Source organism: Strix aluco, chromosome 6 (assembly GCF_031877795.1).
Source record: "Strix aluco isolate bStrAlu1 chromosome 6, bStrAlu1.hap1, whole genome shotgun sequence".
NCBI lineage: Eukaryota > Metazoa > Chordata > Aves > Strigiformes > Strigidae > Strix > Strix aluco.
This window is the reverse complement of record NC_133936.1, coordinates 28,619,664-28,637,848: the sequence shown is the minus strand read 5'-3', so window position 1 is coordinate 28,637,848 and position 18,185 is coordinate 28,619,664. Positions and strand designations below refer to the sequence as shown.

At 45.9% G+C, this 18,185-nt stretch overlaps 2 protein-coding genes across 19 annotated transcripts in view; one reads left to right on the top strand and one right to left on the bottom strand.

The window, feature by feature from the left end:
* Positions 1-10,146, top strand: part of RAPH1 (Ras association (RalGDS/AF-6) and pleckstrin homology domains 1) — a 105,032-nt gene extending 94,886 nt beyond the window's left edge. For both annotated transcript variants that reach the window (XM_074829336.1, XM_074829337.1), the window contains exon 14: positions 1,921-10,146. In XM_074829336.1, coding sequence (XP_074685437.1) covers positions 1,921-3,891 — 1,971 coding nt within the window. In that variant the 3' untranslated portion in view covers positions 3,892-10,146. The remainder of the gene's footprint in view (positions 1-1,920) is intronic.
* A 465-nt stretch (positions 10,147-10,611) lies between these two features.
* The window catches only part of ABI2 (abl interactor 2), a 72,007-nt gene continuing 64,433 nt past the window's right edge, over positions 10,612-18,185 (bottom strand). For all 17 annotated transcript variants that reach the window (XM_074829322.1, XM_074829321.1, XM_074829318.1 and 14 more), the window contains one exon: positions 10,612-16,826. In XM_074829322.1, coding sequence (XP_074685423.1) covers positions 16,651-16,826 — 176 coding nt within the window. In that variant the 3' untranslated portion in view covers positions 10,612-16,650. The remainder of the gene's footprint in view (positions 16,827-18,185) is intronic.

Here is an 18,185-nt window from a genome sequence, read left to right as displayed (position 1 = left end):
TATGAGGAGAATTCCTTTCTGTTTCAAATATATCTAAGAATAAAAAACCCACTTTTCCCAAAATGCAGGTAATCTGTCCACTTCATATTTTGAAAGATTGCTGCTTGCCCAAAGAATGCTTTATTCATCTGTTTACATTCTTCACAGTTGTGTGGTGAAGGTCTCATTATGTCTCATTTTGCTTGTCAGATTTTGAACATGTTATTTCAAATGGGATGCTACAACAGGCATCACAATGTGTGCTTACTATGTGTGCTTTAAGTGACAAAATTCAAGATTTTCAAAGTCTTGCCATTCAGGGACAGCTGTTCTGTTATGCCTTGGTCTCCCTCTCTCTCTGTTTTATGCCGCTTTTATTTTTCCTATTGCCTTTTGCTGTCTCAGGTGTCAAAAATGAAGCTCAGCACAGCTAAGGTCAGCACACCCGTGGTGCCTTATACAGGGCACAGTTAAGGTCAGGTGGTGCTACTTGAAAATTCATTAACCTGGTGATTGGGAGAATGGTAATTTGCAGACTAACACTTGCAAGAGATCAAGATTTCTCTCCTGTTTTGTTATGTGAACACCTTGATTTAGCTCCAGAACTGTTAAACTCTTGCCTTCCAGACCTAATGCGACAGGTAGAGGCACACCCCATGTGTGTTGTAAATCACTGTTGTTTCTGACTCTAATCCTTTTGGTGGTGTTCTGCAAATATAGATACTCTGTGCACCTGTGTTTAGAACAAAGCAATATGCAAACCTGCAAATAAGCACAATTGGGCTAACTTGTGGCAAAGTACCTACTAATGAAGTATAGGTACTCAGTGCAGGTAGTTGCCATGTTGGTGTTGCATTTCTAATGCATGTTTCCATGCTGTGCGCTGTGAAATTCACAACTTGGCTTGTAGCCAAACCACTTTGTATTAGGAGGATGTTTATAAACTTGAGTAATACAATTATCTTTTTAATTCTTAACAGGAATTTAGGCTTACAGTTTTAACTGAACAGAACCCAAGGAGTAGACTAAAACATTGCCTGCTTCTTTCCCATTGCTCCTTCCCTTAGTCAGCTTTTCCCTGTCTTTCTTTTTCTGCTTAACATAATAGTTGCATGTATAGCTACTTTTTCTCAAGCTAACTTTCTTTTGCAGAGCTCTAAACATTTCCTTCAGGGGAAATTTTCCTAGGAAACCTCAGTTCTCCCACATTTTCCCTCATGTTTTTTCCTTGCCAGTCTTGGATATCAGAGCATGTGGAGTGGAAACAACTCAGTAGTATTCCTGCATAGAGCTTGCTCTATACATGTTTTAGAGCAGTTGGAGATTTCTGCATTTTGTAACACCAGTGTAAGGCCTTGAGCTAACCAACTTTAAAGGCTTCACAGATGCTCTGGGAGGCCATTTATGGTTTAACTCTAGTCTTACTGAGCTGAGGAGATGTCTGCAGAGTCTCTTGCTCTGCCTGATGTCCTCTGTCATGGCCTGTGGTGCTCTGGGGAGTGCTCTGTTTGGGTCATCATACTTGCCCCAGAGGAGGACCAGTGATAATCACTGGGTACAGCTGCCTGCCTCACAGAAGTGACAAGGCTGGTGTATTTCTCCCTGACATTCAGCCTAGCTTGGAGTAGACTTGGCTCTGCCGATTGTTGCCAGCTCTCCTCCCTGCCTGCCCAGTCAGACTGCATGGTCCAGGCTTGCCAGTGTATGGAATTGTCTCTTGCTACATTGTTTTGCTAATACTTCCTGCATGCTGTAATCTGCCACTGAATTTTTAATGACAGGCACATTTAGACCTTGACTTCATAATCTCTTTGTCTCCTTCCCTCCCTCCCTCCCTCCCTCCCTCCCTCCCTCCCTCCCTCCCTCCCTCCCTCCCTCCCTCCCTCCCTATCTTTTTCTTTTTCTCCCTTTCCACTTCCACTAAAAATCCCTTCCCAATAGGCCCGAATGGAGCCTGCAGGTCGGCCATTCTTGTCTGTTGCACCTCCTGTGTCCCCACAGACAAAAGTGGCAACCCCCTATACAGCATCACAGCCATCCCCCCCGCTGCCTCCCCCCCCTCCCCCCCCGCCGCCTCCCCCACCCCCCCCTCCCCCACCCCCACCCCCACTTCCCAGCCAGGCCACCCCATCCACAGGCTCGCCCGCCACCATGTTTGTCAAGTACAGCACTATCACCAGGTTGCAGAACGCTGCCCAGCATGGCGGGCCTTTTTCCAAAGCTCCTGCTGCACAGCAGGCCCCCCCACCCCCCCCGCCCTCAGGAAAGCTTCAGATACTGGTGCCCCCCAACGGGGTCATGCCGCCTCCTCCACCTCCACCGCCTCCCCCCACACCGGGCTCAGCCATGGCACAACTGAAGCCAGCACCTTGTGCCCCCTCTGTGCCACAGTTTACACCGCCGCCACCACCCCCCAAAATCCATCAGGTTCAACCAAATATAAGCCAGGCCACTGCCACCTCCTCGTTGCCACCACCACCTCCTCCTGTGCCTGCCCCACCACCGCCCCAGGCACCCCCAAAGCCTGTCATGGCAGCTCTCCCCCCTCAGCCTAGTGGGAAGGCAGCATCACCAGGGATCACACACGTCACCCCCTCTGTGCCAGCTCCCTTGCCCCTTGCAATAAAGAAACAACCAAGTGTCACCTTGCCCCAGGTGCCTCCACTGCCCCCAGCCCCTCCAGGCCCGACTCCCCCTCCAACATTTCCAAAGCAGCAGAGTTTCTCTGTGAAGCCTCCTCCCTCCCCTCAGTCCCCAGTGCCGTCGGTTGTAAAACACATAGTTAGCCAGTTCCCACCTCCTCCCACTCCACCTGCCACTGAGCCCCAGCCTCTGAAACCCCTTCCACTGAGCGTGGCTCCGCAGTCACCTCCAGCAGTGAAGGCAAAGCCTAAATGGCAGCCCGCTTCTGCTCCTTCACCAGATTTCCCCCCTCCTCCACCAGAGAGCAGCTTAGTGTTTCCTCCTCCACCTCCTTCCCCAGCTTCCTCTGCAGGTTCTCCCCCCCCTGACAAATCAGGGTCTCCAGTCAAAAAGACCAGCAAGACATCAAGCCCTGGAGGGAAGAAACCGCCTCCAACGCCTCAGCGAAACTCCAGTATCAAGTCCACCAGCTCCACTGAGTACCATGAGTCCAAGAGACCTTCAGTGGACCGCCTTGTCAGCAAATTTGCACACCCACCAGAGCCGTCAGGGTCTCCTTCCAAGGAGTCATCACCTCCTGCAGCCCCTCCAAAGCCAGGAAAGCTCAACCTTTCTGGGGTGAGCCTGCCCATTGTCCTTCCACAAGGAGGGATCCCGGCCAAGGCTCCTGCTCCAGGTGTGTCTGGGAAGGAACCTGTGGTTGAATTTCCTTCACCACCATCTGATTCAGACTTTCCACCACCACCACCTGAAATAGATCTTCCTCTCCCACCAGTTGAGATCCCATCTGTGTTTTCAGGCAGCACCTCCCCAAAAGTCGCTGTTGTCAATCCCCAGCCTCAGGCGTGGTCAAAACCATCGGTGAAAAAAGCCCCACCACCCACACGTCCCAAGCGGAACGACAGCACTCGACTGACACAGGCAGAGGTCACAGAGCCACCAGGGTCAGCTGGCCCTCAAGTGCCCACTTCACCCAAGTCCAGCCTCAGCGTTCAGCCGGGATTCCTGGCAGACCTCAACCGGACGCTGCAGCGGAAATCCATCACCCGGCATGGCTCCCTCTCCTCTGCGCGGATGTCCAGAACAGAGCCCACAGCCACCATGGACGACATGGCCCTGCCTCCGCCTCCACCGGAGCTGCTGGCTGACCAGCAGAAGACAAGCAGCTTTGGGGGCAGTCATATATCTGGCTATGCAACGTTACGGAGGGGGCCACCCCCTGCACCTCCCAAAAGGGATCAGAACACCAAGCTGTCACGGGACTGGTAGTCAGTGCCCAGGGGCCGGCGCTCTCCATGACTTGTGGGCCACTCCGTGATCAACCGACCTGCGATCTTGCTCACTTGGAGAGAATGTGGGGATGCAGATGATAGCTCCAGCAAAAGAGGTGATCTCAAACTGTAGCTAAGGCTAAATGTAAAGACATTCCCCTTTCATGGCTAGGCCAAAAAAGTTGGGGGCTTGGGGGTGTTGATGTTTATTGGGAAAGGTGGGTAGAGAGGCATTGACTTGTCCTTTCAATTTCTTTTACCCTTCATATGGATTGGACCAAACCCCCATTTTCTTACTTTTTCTGCATTTAGGGGAGGGGGGGGAGATAATTTTTTGTAGTGTCTGTCCATGTGAGACATGTTTGTGCATGTATTATAAGTGTAGGTATATAATATATTGTGATATATTTCGTCGCAATTATAGAAGATAACCAGAATGTTTTTGTAGAACCGTATTTATTGTTTCAGTCACTATATTATCTGGAATTGGACTCTGTAACCAGTCAACTCTTACCACAAAGATGAAGATGTAGGGGGCACTTTAAAGAAAGGAAGAAACAAAAAACCAAAAACCCACAAACCAACAAAACCCCACACACAAACCTCCTGGCAGTTTGTGGTGGATAAATGGTGCAGAGCTGAGGTGTTCTGCTAGTAACTATACATTGTCCATTGATTGAAAAGTGCAGATGCAACATACCAAAACATTCTGGTCATAATACTACTGAAAATGAGTATGTTCTGAGGAAGAAAATAGATTTTATATATAGTGGGCTGGAGTGAAATATATTTATACTATAAAGAGCCTCCCCCTCCCTTCCAAACAGTTGAAAAATACACACTGCTACAAATTATTTCAAAGTTATTTGCCCATGCAGTAAGTAGGATAAATATATATTATTCCAATCCATTATACATTCTAACTTTATAGTAGGCTCGATCATTTGTTTCTGTGGCTGAAGATGAATATATTTGTGTTAACCCCTTCTGAAAGCTGCCAGGACTCCTGCAGTCGATGCCGACCCACAAGGCTGACCCACGCCGATGCATCACTTGTACGTGTAATTCTTTCCCTGAATGAACAGGTAGGTTTCTGTAGAGAGTGTTATGGTCTCGCACAAGCATACACAGCGTACAGTCTCACCTTGTCTGTGCCTGATAAGATGTATTATCTTTACAAAAACAAGCATCTGGAAGCATTCAAAGAAAGTATTGTTTGTAATTTATTAGAAACTGTCAGGAAACTTCCCCTTCTAGAAAGAGAGAAGGGAGTGGTAAGTTCAGGCCAAGTGGGAATTCTCTCTTCTTTTCTTCCACCTGCCAGAGACTGCAATCAGTGCTAAAACCTGTTAATTCAAAGTTGCACTTCTAGCAGTCAAGGGAGAAGACTGAAAAAAACCCCAACCTTGAGAGGCAATAACATTTGCTAATATAAGGGCCTGTATGAGTAGTAAATAGACTTACCATGTTTGCTTTATGGTTTTTTTTGTTTGCCACCGGCTCACAGTCAATCACCAGATCAAGTACTAGAGTCCTTTTTCTTGTACTTCAGTAGCTTGATTGTACGGTCTTACCCATGTACTGGGACATTGGTAGTGTAGTTAGCATAAGTGGTCTTACGTATCATGCACGTTCATTACAGGGTAGTGGTACACAACTTTTGTAAAGTAACTAGAATACTTGGACTGTACCTACCCCATCTTCAGTTGTTACAACTTCCCTCGTCACCACAGGGATACTGTCTAGGCTCAGATGGCAAATTATTTTACTGTTTACCTCTTCTCCAGAAGCAAATTTTAAATGCTTTCCTTCCCCCAAAGAATGAAACGAAGGAAGTAGCTTGACCTGACAGTATCCTCAAGTGTGTAAAAAAGATGTAAAACTAATCTCTCAATAGAGTAATTCAGGCTGATAGATTTAAGAAATATTGTGACAGTGTCCCCCATTCCTTTTTTTTAGAAAATGTTTTTTAAGAAATCCAAATAATAAAATAAATGTCTTTGTGAATAATTTATGAATAGGAAAAAATCTTTGCTAATTAGAAGGGAAAAATGACATCTATAACTATATAGTTTTAAATAAGCGCATCATGAAAAGAGAAAAATTAATGGTGCTGTCTCTGCTGACGTGTTTCATATGATTTTTTAAAAATCTGTTTCAGCACCTCTGGAAATTGTTTTAATATTTCAGACTAGTTTTTTTGAGCAATAAGAGTATATACCATTGTGTGCATTTTTAAAGCACTGCTATGGAAAGGCACTTTTTTGTATCTTTCAAATTGTTCACAAAGTTTTTTTTCTACTATTTTTGTGCTTATAAAGTGTCCTTAAAAGCATTTGCATTGTTGATTTTAAGCTTGCTCAGTGTAGCTGGTGAATAACTTCACAGGGAGGTTGTTACGCTATACTGAAATTCATGGGTGCTGTGATTTTCAACATTGGTCCTCCTGCTGCTTTGTACTGTACGCAGCTCCTGGGGCTCATACCCACCAGTGGAGCAAAAGGTGTGCAGATACAGTTGTAACTCCCCAGCTGTTACTAATGATGGGTAAGTGCACATGTTCTCCTCCTACTCCCTGGCAAGATGCATCTGGGCTGATGCAGTGTGTGCTCCCAGGTGGGAGCAGTCAGGGAATTCTGCTTGCCCCAGCTGTTTTTCTTTTCACCCAAGACAGCTCCACTGGTGTGTGTCAGTTCCAGCCCTTTTACTTCTGTTCATTCAGCGTGGGTACCTCTGGGCAATGGTTTGAGTGCAGCTTCTTCAGAGGCATTTGAACTTTGTTCTCATTTTCCTGTGCCCAAGTTCATTTATCCAGTATCTCTCCCTAGACAACGAACCCATGCTTACTACTGCAGGCTGCTACACAGCTTGCTGGGAGATGGGAGTTTTAACTCTTAAGTTTGCAGCAAAAAGAACGAGCGTCAGCAAAGGTGGCACCCCATATTCCTTCTTGTTACAACTTACTTCCTAAGCCAGTAGCGATACAGAAATGGAGTGGCTGCAGCTTTCTCTCAGCTAAGCACTGAAATTTGGCTAGTGTGGTTCAGACAACCTGGTTGCCTTTTCAGCTTATGAGACCCCTCATTGTAACTTGCTTTTCCAGTGTATTTACTGGTTTTGTGACAGTAAATATTTATGCCTTATTTGCAAGTAAGTTATTTTCCCCCATGTGCACTGGTCTCATAATTGCACCATTATATATTTATTTAAATCAGAAAACAAAGGGGCCAGATCTCAGACACACAGCAGGAAGCTTCCTGCTGCAAACACGGGCTGTAATCCTTTTGGCAGTATTAAAATGAGCATGCGAAAGTTGAGCTTTCATACTCTGGACACAAAGATAGCAGATGCTTTGATCCTAAAATACTAAGAGAGTACAGCTGTAGCTGTGTTACATGATGAAGCGTATGGCCTTTGACACTTGTTAAGGTGGGTGTTGGGAAAAGCCCTGCTGCTGCAGGGGCAGCTGAGAGTGTACAGCTGCATTTGTTAATCTGTTCCAGATTTGGTCTTCATTTCCTCTCTGCCATGCAGCAGTAGCATCAACCTCTGTGAGCTGCAGGGTGTCCCTCCTGTTCAGCCCGGTTCCTCTGTGCCTGCAGCACAGGTGTAGAAAGCAAGGAGGTAGTCTGCTCTGAAACTTTTGTTGTAATTCAGGTCTTGGGGAGTTGCTTTGGAAGAGGAAACTAGGCTCTTATATCAGCACTAAGCTTAGAGGAGAAATTATTTTAAACAACAAAAAAACACAGGTTCTAAATAAATCATAGGTGACATGTTTGAGGTGGATATGTTGGGGGTTCCATTTAGTCTTTTAAAATCTGTGGTTGGTTGAGGAGGTTAGGCACAAGTCTCACAATAAAATAATCCTCTTATTTTCTGTGGAAGAGGAAGGTTCCTGCTTCACCCTGTGCAGAGGTTTCCTCCTGTGGCAAACCACCACTGCTTGCTCTGACTTTGGTGCATGACCTCAAAGCCAAAGAGCTCCTCTCCTGAGCTTTGCAGTTTCCTGCAGGGCAACAGTGACTGACTGACAGATCAGGGAAACAAAGTGAAGGTACCTGATCCCTTTGGTTTCAGGTCTGATGGGAGAGAGAGCAGTTTTTTTCAACAAGTGCATTTTAAGATTGACTGTTCTGGACTTGCACATTTAAAGGTTTTCTAATTTCTTCTGATGTGCCCTTAGGCAACCAGATAAATCATGTCAGAGAGAAAGTATGGCCAGTTTTCCTCTGAGTTAAAATTATTTTTTTCCACAGTTAATTGGTTCCTTTAAGTGTTGTTTCAACAGCAGAAGGGCAGAAGAGAAATTTTCTGCTTATTACAGAAAACTGCATAGAACTAAATTGGTTTACTTCAGTTGGTTTACTTCAGGTAAATTTGTTTCTTATTCAAAATAAGATTTAAGTGGGTCTTACTATGAGTTGTACTTCAAATAGTCATGTTAGCATCAGTTGCACTCCAGGAAAGCAATATAAACCCCTGACAGAAGCTAGTAAGGATGCAGCCGGAACATGTGAGTTTGTTGGGTTTTTTGGGTTTGTTTTTTTTTTCACTGTTAAATTTTAGATTGTTCAGACACTTGGAGGTGAGGGAAGTCTGTCTTCTTTGGGGTAGAGATGTTTTCCCAAAGCCCATCTGTGGCTCCTGGTGTTTAGCTTTGCATTTCCTCACACAATCAGGACAGACTCCAAACCACAGAGGATTTAACACTACAGGGGATAGTTTCTCTTACACATTTTTGTAATGTGCTGGTGGGTTTTAAGCTTTTATTTTGGAATTATAAGTTTGTCTAAAGTTGAGTAATTATCCCTTCTGAATTATTTTTCTCCTTCAATTAAAAAAATGCCCCAAACCAGTGTTATGTTGCAGGGGGTCAGCACTCACTAATACTGTGATCCAATGAGTCACAGCCTTTGTCTAGTTTTGAAAAGACACTAAACTGCAAGTGAGGTGACAACACATACTTACACCTCACAATGTAAATTAAAGTAATTGCCACCAACATGGTAAAAAAGGTGATTTGAGTTGATGGCTAGTTGGTGCTCTGAGGCACTCAACAGGGCAAGGACTCGGTGAGCTCTCTGTTCAGCGGGAGTGTGTATCTTTGGTGAGGAGAGCTAGAGAAGTTGGAAGAACAGGAACTAGTGCTATATGCACAATCCCCCACGGCAGGGATTTAGTGAGGGAAATGAGTGAGAAGGAACTTGAGTAACAACTTTTGGGACTGCCCCCCCCCCCCCCCCCCCCCCCCATTTAATGCTTAAAGGCAACTAGTCTTTTAAGAGACTGAGGAATTGAACCAACTGTTCCCTACAGTGGAAAATAGTTTCCTCCCACCTTTCCCAAGACGCCAAAGATGCATTCAGAGCTAAATTCCAGGTCTGCAGATGTGCTTACACCAGCCTCACCTGAGGCTAAGGTGCCCAGAGCTGAAGTGCTGCTGATCTGCAGCAGCAGTTGGGCTGGAGAACAGGGCACACATCTGCAAGGGGCAGGGGCAAAGGACAGTTTAGCAAATGAACCTGTGCCCAAGGCTCCCTGCTGCTGGTTTGGTGCAGCACTATAAAGCTTGTACTTCTAAAAGGAAAACTAAATGCTTTGTCACAAGTTGTAATTGCAGATCTTAGGTCTCCTTCTAGTGGACTGCAGTGGACCAGGAATTAACTGCAGTAGCAGTTTGTTTCATGGCTTAGACTAACTGTTAGCAGCCACTGGTGATACTCTGTATAATACTGGGGATGCAAATGTAAGGAAAAAAGTGTCATTGCAATGATTTGTCTGTGCAGCAAACTTGTGCTGAGTGCTGTAAATACATTCATGTTTACTGCTTTAAAAAGAAAATTGCACATTTTATCTTTTAATGGGATTGCCTCCCCTCTTCTTCCCTTTCCAAAAAGAAAAATCAAAGCTCTTTTAGACTGATAGCTTCAGGTTGGGGGGAGCTTTGCCATATTATAAATATATATAAATATATGTATAAATATACTTTTTTAAGCATGGGAGAGGACAAAAGAAATACTACATTATAGAGTACCCAATATAGATCATTATACAATGGAATATGCAGAATTCAATAAAGATGTAGTTAAATTTAATAATCTGTTTTCATCCTCTGTCTTGCCATTTTCCTTTTTCATGAGTTCAGAACTCACACTCAGGGCATCAGTGGTTCCCCTCTGTAGGAATCAGATACCTGATGGCCTACAGGTTACCATTTATGTGCTCACTCTCAATAAAATTGCTTTTTGTTGTTCCTTTGCACAGTTCTTTCCAGTGGGTCAGAGCTGGCTGTACCAGTAACACGGTGCACACCAATTACAGGTCTAAAGAGGACCCAGTGTGAAGGCTCACCTTTTCCATCTGCCTCCTCCCGCAGGCGTGCAGAGTCCTGTCCTGCTGCTCACGCAGGAACAGCTGATGGCTGGTAAGTGGTGCTGCAGCCCCTCTCTGGGGTCCACTGTAGGGGATTCAGCTCTGTTCCCTTCCTGCATCAGCCACCAGCTTTTACAGCAGAGATTCAAGGTGTTGCATTAGTGTGGCAAATTCAGGAAATGCCAACGCTAGCACCTTTGCTGTGGGAGGTGCTGTGCTCAGAGCTCCTCTGGGACAGGGCACCTGCGTACAGAAGTGACTGTCCCTGGCCTTGCTGTGTTGGAAAGGCTGTAGCCAAAGACAAGGAATGTGACGCAGCAGTGGCACGCTCACAGAACACATGGTGTGTGCTTTGTTCTTTTTATTTAGGGCTTGTAACAAGAGGGTTTAGTACACAGCAACAGTTAATTCCAAGTACAATTAAAAAAATTTAAAAATTGGGTTTTGCACTCACTGGAAGGTGGTTCAAATGGCACACACAATAAAACGTTACTGGCGGCGTATAGCTCCCCAGAGTCCTGCGGGCTTGGTCATTTACAGTGGGCTCTGCGCTCATCCACTGCATCAGCAGTGCCAAAAGCAAAAGCACAGTGTGCTTCTCCTCTGACTGCAAACCAAGGAGGGGGGGGGTATCTGCTTTCAGAAAAAAGTGCATGGACAAAATCCATGTTAGACACTGACATTTCCAGAGAATTCATAGAAACTACTTGTCCATGCAAGTTGCAAAAGACACTTTTTCAAATGTGAAAAGAAGCACTTGTTCTTTACAAAATAATCTCAGACATGTCAGCACTTTACCAAGGCGCTGTAATGGAAATGAATTTGTACACAGCTCTTCCTCATTAGTCAATAGCAGTAGTATTCTTCTGAGGTTTTAACAGGAACAAATGTACTGCACACATTTCAGCAGTGTCACCATGTCAGTGGTCAGCAGGATGCTGGGTGTAGGCTTACCGCTGGACAACAGGCTGCTGCTGACTTTACTGTTTTGTATTACGCCTTGTAATAACCAAAGGTGCTAATAAAATTCTGTTTAGGGTACCAAAGAAAAAACACTTCCTGCATGGGTGGGAGATTGCACAAAACACAGAGGTGGGTTTTTTTGAATGAAAGCAGCAGAACACCATGGTCTGTGAATTATTCTTTGTAACAGCAGCTGGCACACCTTGGCTGCATCAAGCTTTCAGCAACCTTCCCACGGGTGTGAGATGGGGGTCCCACTATTGCAGTTTCAAAATCGAAAGTAGATCAATAGGACTGCTACTACACACTGACTTCAGCTACCAGGGTGAAAAAAAAAAAAAACAACCACAAACTGTTCCCTCTTGCACTATTCTGACCTCTGTGTAATACCATTTTATCCACAAAATGTGGAAGTACCTAATACTGAGAGATGCCAAAAGGTGGGGAAGGTGAATATACCTGTAAGCACAGTAAATTCATGAAAGTGGTACCCTGTAAGCTAGAGCCCATCATCTACCTGCCAGTGCTCCGTTTACACCACCGTCTTCTCTAGATTAGGGCTGTAAATACTCACCTTAGTGAATGCAACAGCGCTGTACATTTCTCACTGCCACTGTTGTCAACATAGGAACTGAAGTCTCTGCATGGGGTTTGTAACGCTTCCTGAACTGCGGCAGTGCTCACGCAGTGCCTTGCCACTCTCAATGCAAGTACCGCTCCCAGGAGGAGCCCCCGTGCCACGGCCTCTCCAACAGCGTCCTCTAGCACCTGCCAACAAGTTGCCCAGCTGAGAATGCAGAGGCCACCTGTTCCACAAGGTGATGTCCTGTCCCACCTCTAGGAGGTGAAGCCCTGTTAACACTAACCTGTATAAAGTCCCATCCGTGGCAGAAAGGAAAACGATTTATGCCTGAAGCCCGGGGACATAAGTAATAGAGCTCATTTCCAGCAGAGACACATCCGCAGCACTTGCTAGGAAGTGGTGGGAGTTGGCGGGAAGAGCACAGCATTAAGTCACCATCAAGCACAGGCAGGAGACACGACAGAAGCACAACAGTTTGTATCAGTGCATGACTCTCCTCCCCCTCTAGTCAACAATAGGCACATACACAGCAGGCAGGCAGCCTCCCCTCTGCCAGAAAAGGAGCATCAGTCCTGCTGCTGCCTCACTTTCTTTTCATGATCAACTGAAATGCCCTAGGTAAAAGTGCCACTTTCCAGAAGGTGCATTGCTGCCAATGTCAACTTTGGCTGTCACCAAAATCCCTGAGCAGCAAAGAAAATGCCCAGGAGCTGTGAAAAGAGAACAACCTGCTCTAGCAAGAACGAACTGGGTCTAAGCCTTCCTGGCAGCCACTGGTAAGCCACAGACCATGGGGTCCGTGGGGAGCTGTGGCTCAAACCAGCAGCAATCTCCAGCCACTTTCAGGAACACCCAACTTAACTAACCGCAAGGCCAAGCTGAATCCCAGGAAGGCAGGTCAGCCTCCTGGTAACACCCACCAAGCTCTGCCATTTCCCCCCCCCAGGCCGTGCCACGCCTCTTGGTCTCTGGGGACAGCAATGGCTCTTCAGTGCATCCGCAACTGCCTGTGCCTCAGCGGTCAGGCCAGCAAGTGTTCAGGCAATGCTTCAGCTCCCTTGTGCCTGCTCCAGGCAGTGGGCATGGGCACACCATCAGGATGCTCAAGCGCAAAACTGTCTGCTTGCTCCTCCTGCCCCTCTCACCCCTCTGCTGCAACAGCCAGAGAGAGAAACAAAGAACATGAATCCACGGGGCGGAGGGGGGGGGGGGGATAAATGGGTGAGACACACACAACCTCAGCCATCTCTCTTAAACTAGAAAGAAGGCACCAAAATAACCTGCTTCGGCACTAGATGGGGACAGACTTGGTTGGACTTCCTCTCACGCAGGCACATGGCGGAGAGGCTGCTGTAGTTAATAGCTTTGTCCCTGGGGCCAAGAGCAAGGAAATCTGATACAGCAAACCAAGGCAAAATACACCGCTAGAGGATGCTGACTGACTTCTGTGCACAATGAAAACAGCTGGCTGGGCTAAGGCAGCTCTCACAAAGGGAGAAACACACTCATTTTGGCCGTACAGCACTCTTTGGGCTATTCTGGAGTGTCTCCTTCCCCCACCTCTCTCTCATGCATACACACTGCTGATTCAAGAGCCTGAGATGCTGAACACCTTCAGCTGTGGCAGCAGAACTCAAGTCACAAGATTTTTGTGCACATATTTGATACTGAGGTGTTACCCTCCCATTCTCCACCCCCTTTTAAAGTAAACACGTAAATTAAAAAGAGGCAGAGGGGAGAAGGTTTTGGAGAAGTACAAGGGACAAAACTGGAAACACAACCCTCACTGACTTCACTAGCATGCAATCTATGTAACATTAACATACAAAGCCTGTTTACCTTGCCCTGGTCTATGACCATTACATCACATCATCCCCAAACAAGCCACAGAATTAAAATCTGTACAAAATAAAAAATATGCATAAAGCTCAACAAATTTCTTTACATTTGTACTGCATAATAAAGCATAAAACCAGCAGGAGGTGACCCAAAAATTCCATCCCCAGCAGCTCTTGCAGGATAAACAATTCCACGTGCTACCAGCAGGGACCAAACTAACCACTGGCCTATCAGACCAAAGTCTGATGTTCTTTAAGGAGCTTCACATCTTCCACTTTCAAGGTTTTGCAGCCTCATCCTCCATGCTGAGCTCTGGCAAGCATTCAGCACTTCCCCGAGTTCACACTGCTCTGCTCTCGCAACACAGAAAACTTGCAAGATGAACAACCAGCTGAACGAAAATGGACACAGGTGTGTATCAATCACACACAGTGGAAGGACACCCTATCCCCACCCACCTGGCAGAAGTATTCAAGCACACACTTTTACACAGACTGTTAAAAGACATTTCACTAACAACATGTGACTTCCCAGCTGGAGCATGGGTGCACTGGGAGAGAGGGTCAGCTCTCATTTAGTAACTCACTAAGCTGCCATAACTTGATCTATGGGAGCATCATGTGCTCAGTCTTTCCACAAACATACCCAGGGCAAGAGAAACCAGGAATGCTCTGATGTCCTGGAAAACAGCCACCCTGCGAGCACCAAAGGCTTGTGCAATACTGCTGTTCAATCACCCAGGCGACAAGCTGGGTGCAAGCACGCCTCCCCGTGCAAAAAGTGTAGCCCTGCCCTGTGACACCAGAACAGTCACTCTGGTGACTGCACAACCAGTGTTCCTAGGCTTGCTCCCAGAGAAACAATGGGCTGACAGAACTGAACATGGCTGCTTCTGTTAGTCTTGCTGTGAAACAAAAGTTTTCAGAGAGGAAGGTAGAAGGGTATCAGTTCTGGCTAACATCCCAAACAATAATGCTGTCAGCTTCCAGGCAGAAGACTAGGGTGTCTTGGCTACACAGCTGTGGATTGAGCAGGGGAGAAAGTAACTCCTACCTTCGCACCAGTTTCTTCAAAGTTGTACCTCCTGTAGGCTTCAACCAAACTAGCTCCTTACGCACCATCACAGGAGTTAACTCACTCTTCTGCAAGCAGGTGATCACATTCACCCATATCCACAAACACACCTCACCTGCTTGTTTCCTCCTTCCTCCCCCGTGAGCAGCTATGGCTCTTCCCTGCCCAGGTTTACACCAGACCTGCAGCTCCACCCTGACACTGCACTAATTGCCAAGCAAGCGGATCCGGTCAATTACCTGTATCCTTGCCAATACTGTCACAAACCCAGCCCCGGCAGCGCCCTCTTGTGCAGGGCTCAGTTTTAACACATGTCTCTCAAGACAGCTGCAGCACTGTCTCGCCTCGGACAACCAACTGTTGGTACAAGGTGGAACTTGGCCAGGCAACAGTCAAAAGTCGTCCAGGAGGATGCCCTGGCCCAGGAGGCTCTCACAATACAGGGGTCAGCTCAGTTTGCAGGCTAGCAGGACTGCAACAGGAGGTTTAATCAGTTCACTCTGTTAATGCATGACATTTACCCAAAGATAACATTTAGTCCTTCCTAAGGGCAGACTAGTACAGCCATCACTTTACACTGATCTGCTAGGCAGAATCACTGAGCAGTAGTTTTAACTGAGACTAGATTAAAAAGCAAACTATCGACACAAGGGGCTACAGAGCCTTCACTTGGTATTACTCCACCCCAGATCCACCAGTACAGCTCAAAATATCTATTTCTTTATAATAAACAATGGAGAGGGCTGGGGGAAGAGCTAGGACTACTACTAGTTACTGCTTGGATTTCCATGGGAAACCAGTACACACAACAGCCCTTTTTACTTCCACTGAAGAGATTTTGGCAACAGACATGAAGACGACAATTGCCGTTTGTCCTGCCTCTGCACAGGGCTCTCACAGTACATATGCAAATCTAGTCATCAAGTACAAAATAGCCAATTTACAATACCTGATTGGATTTTTAAGATTATATTGTGCATAAGACTAAAGTTGGGGGTAAGTTTCTCTAGTGCAAGCAGGCGTGAGTAGATTTGAACCTTAGATCACAGCCCCTAGAGTTTATCCTCAGACCCCAGGAGGACCTGTAAACTTTGTTTCGCCTTCACCGTCAACGGCATCTGTGAGTTCTGTTTAAACCGGCAGCACCCATGGCGAGTAGCTCGCTGCGGAGAGGAGCACATTTACATCAGTGCTGAACATGAAACAAATCTGTGGCATTCAAAAGATGAGGAAATGGGGGTGGGGTCCTCTGGGCTGCAGCCATCTTAAATGTCTAAACTGAAAGGTGAGTGAATGAAAGCCAGCTCTGTGTGCCCCTGTGTCAGCCTACATGTGCAGAGCAGCTGCAGAAGTGTTTATGCTAAAGATGTATCCAACTATCTGGAAGTCAGTTACAGGAACAGCTCTGTGCAGAAATCCCAGTGTTGCCTAGCACACGACTGTTCTTCCAGCTGCACAGGAGCGTAGTGTAGAAACAGGAGGGATGTCCACTGGCCCGTAACCCTTCACCGCAAGCATCCAGGACATCCCAAGCGCCAGGCACTGCTGCCAAGGGTAGTACCACAAGGGCACAGAGGATTCCTGAGACAGATCCCAAAGCCTGTCAGAGAAGTCAGAATTCCAGTAAAGTATCAGCTACTCAACAAGTTTGTTACATCTGAATGGGTCAGCTTAATTCAACATCAGATGGCTCAGGATGGCCTCTGCTGGCAGCTGGAAGAGCCATTTGTTCAAACAACTCAAATCACTATTGTTTTATAATGAGGGGAGGGAAAAAAACAAACAAACAAAAAAAACCCCCAAAAGAGTGGTTGTTACAATTATCCTTCATTCAGTTATACTGGATGGGGCCCCAGAGGCTGGTGGAGATCTGGGAAGCCCTGACAGCTCCTGCAGCAAGAGATGCAGTGTTCTGTCCTCTAGTCTTCACTCCGAGTAATGCATGATCGACTCCACATAGTTCCCTGGGAACAGCCCCGTCACTCCATTCATGACCCCTTCATACCAGCCGTCATCATTTTTCTTGATGACATAAATGATGGCACCTTCCTGAAACGAGAGCTCATCTTCTTTGTCCTTCGTGTAGTCATAGATCGCCACCACTAGGAAAGAACAGAGCGTGACTGTTAGGAAAGGTACAGGGAAGAGGATGAAAATCAACCTACCTCATACAAAGTTCTCCACATTCAAGGCAATCTCAGAGAACTGCACTGCCTCACCTCTGCGTGTGCAGAATGACCTGCTGAGGGGGGCAGTTTCATCCAGCCCCTTTTATAAAAGCTCATGCTTCGAAGCACATGACCCAGGACTACTTTAACTCTTCTATTCTTATTATTTCCAGACCCACCAGAGGTAAAGGTTACAAATATATGATAAACTTTTCGTGTGGAATGATACAAGGAGGTGAATATAACTCCCCATGGCTATGAACACTCAGACCTACTCCAGGATTCATGTATTAGATACATGTGCTAAACCAGATCTCTGCACAAACAACAGTCAGCAGGAAAACATGGAAGAGGCATAGTAATAGAGCTCTCTTCAGATCACAGTAAGAATGAGCCAAGGCTAATGCTACCTTAGCTACCTCCACATTTAAATCTGTAAAATGTGTATGTGCAGTCCCAGTAGCTAGAAGTCACTCCCAGGGTATACAGTGCCAAGGTGGGTGAATCCCAGTTAGGCGCTAGGAAGAAGTAAAGTGGTTCTCTTGAAACAAAATGTACGCCTACTGTATCAGGACATTTTTCTTACAGCTGCGGAACATTTTACCGAAGGCACAAGAGCTGTTAGGAAAGTCAAAGAAATTGGACAAAGCACTGACAAATATTAAAGAGAGCATTGTCCTGAAATGGCAAAAAATAGACATCAACTTGGTATGTTTTTCCATTCTCAGTCCTATCATTATGTGTTCCATACAGAAAATTAGCTATGCCAGGCTCTGAATACTTTAACAAATAGCATCAGTCACTGCTTTGAGCACTTGGCAATGAAACATGCAGTGCTGCCATTGAAATAAAATGGATGTTGGACAGGGATCCTAAAATCCTGTACTGGGGATAGAAGGGAGATAGTCTAAACCAAAGCAAGGAGAAAAAAATTAACAGCATGTGTTCATGAGCCCAGTGTCCAAAAGTCCTACTAAACTCATCATTCTTTTCAAAAGAAAAGAGGTCATTTCCTTTTGAGGGAGCAAAGGAATCAATACAAATATTTACTAGGGAAACCTGGATCCTGAAGAGATTATAAAGTAAAATATACAAATCAATCCCAGTGAAGAATCAGATTATGTGTAGAGATTTTTTTTAAAATAAATAAATCTCCCAAACAGAAGATTCATATCATTTGACCAGAGCATATTTAAAAAACACATGTTGCTGGCTCTACGCTTATGACAGCACAGTTGATAAGTAACTCATTCTAACTAGTTTTAGATATATCATTCTAAGGAAACAAAACAC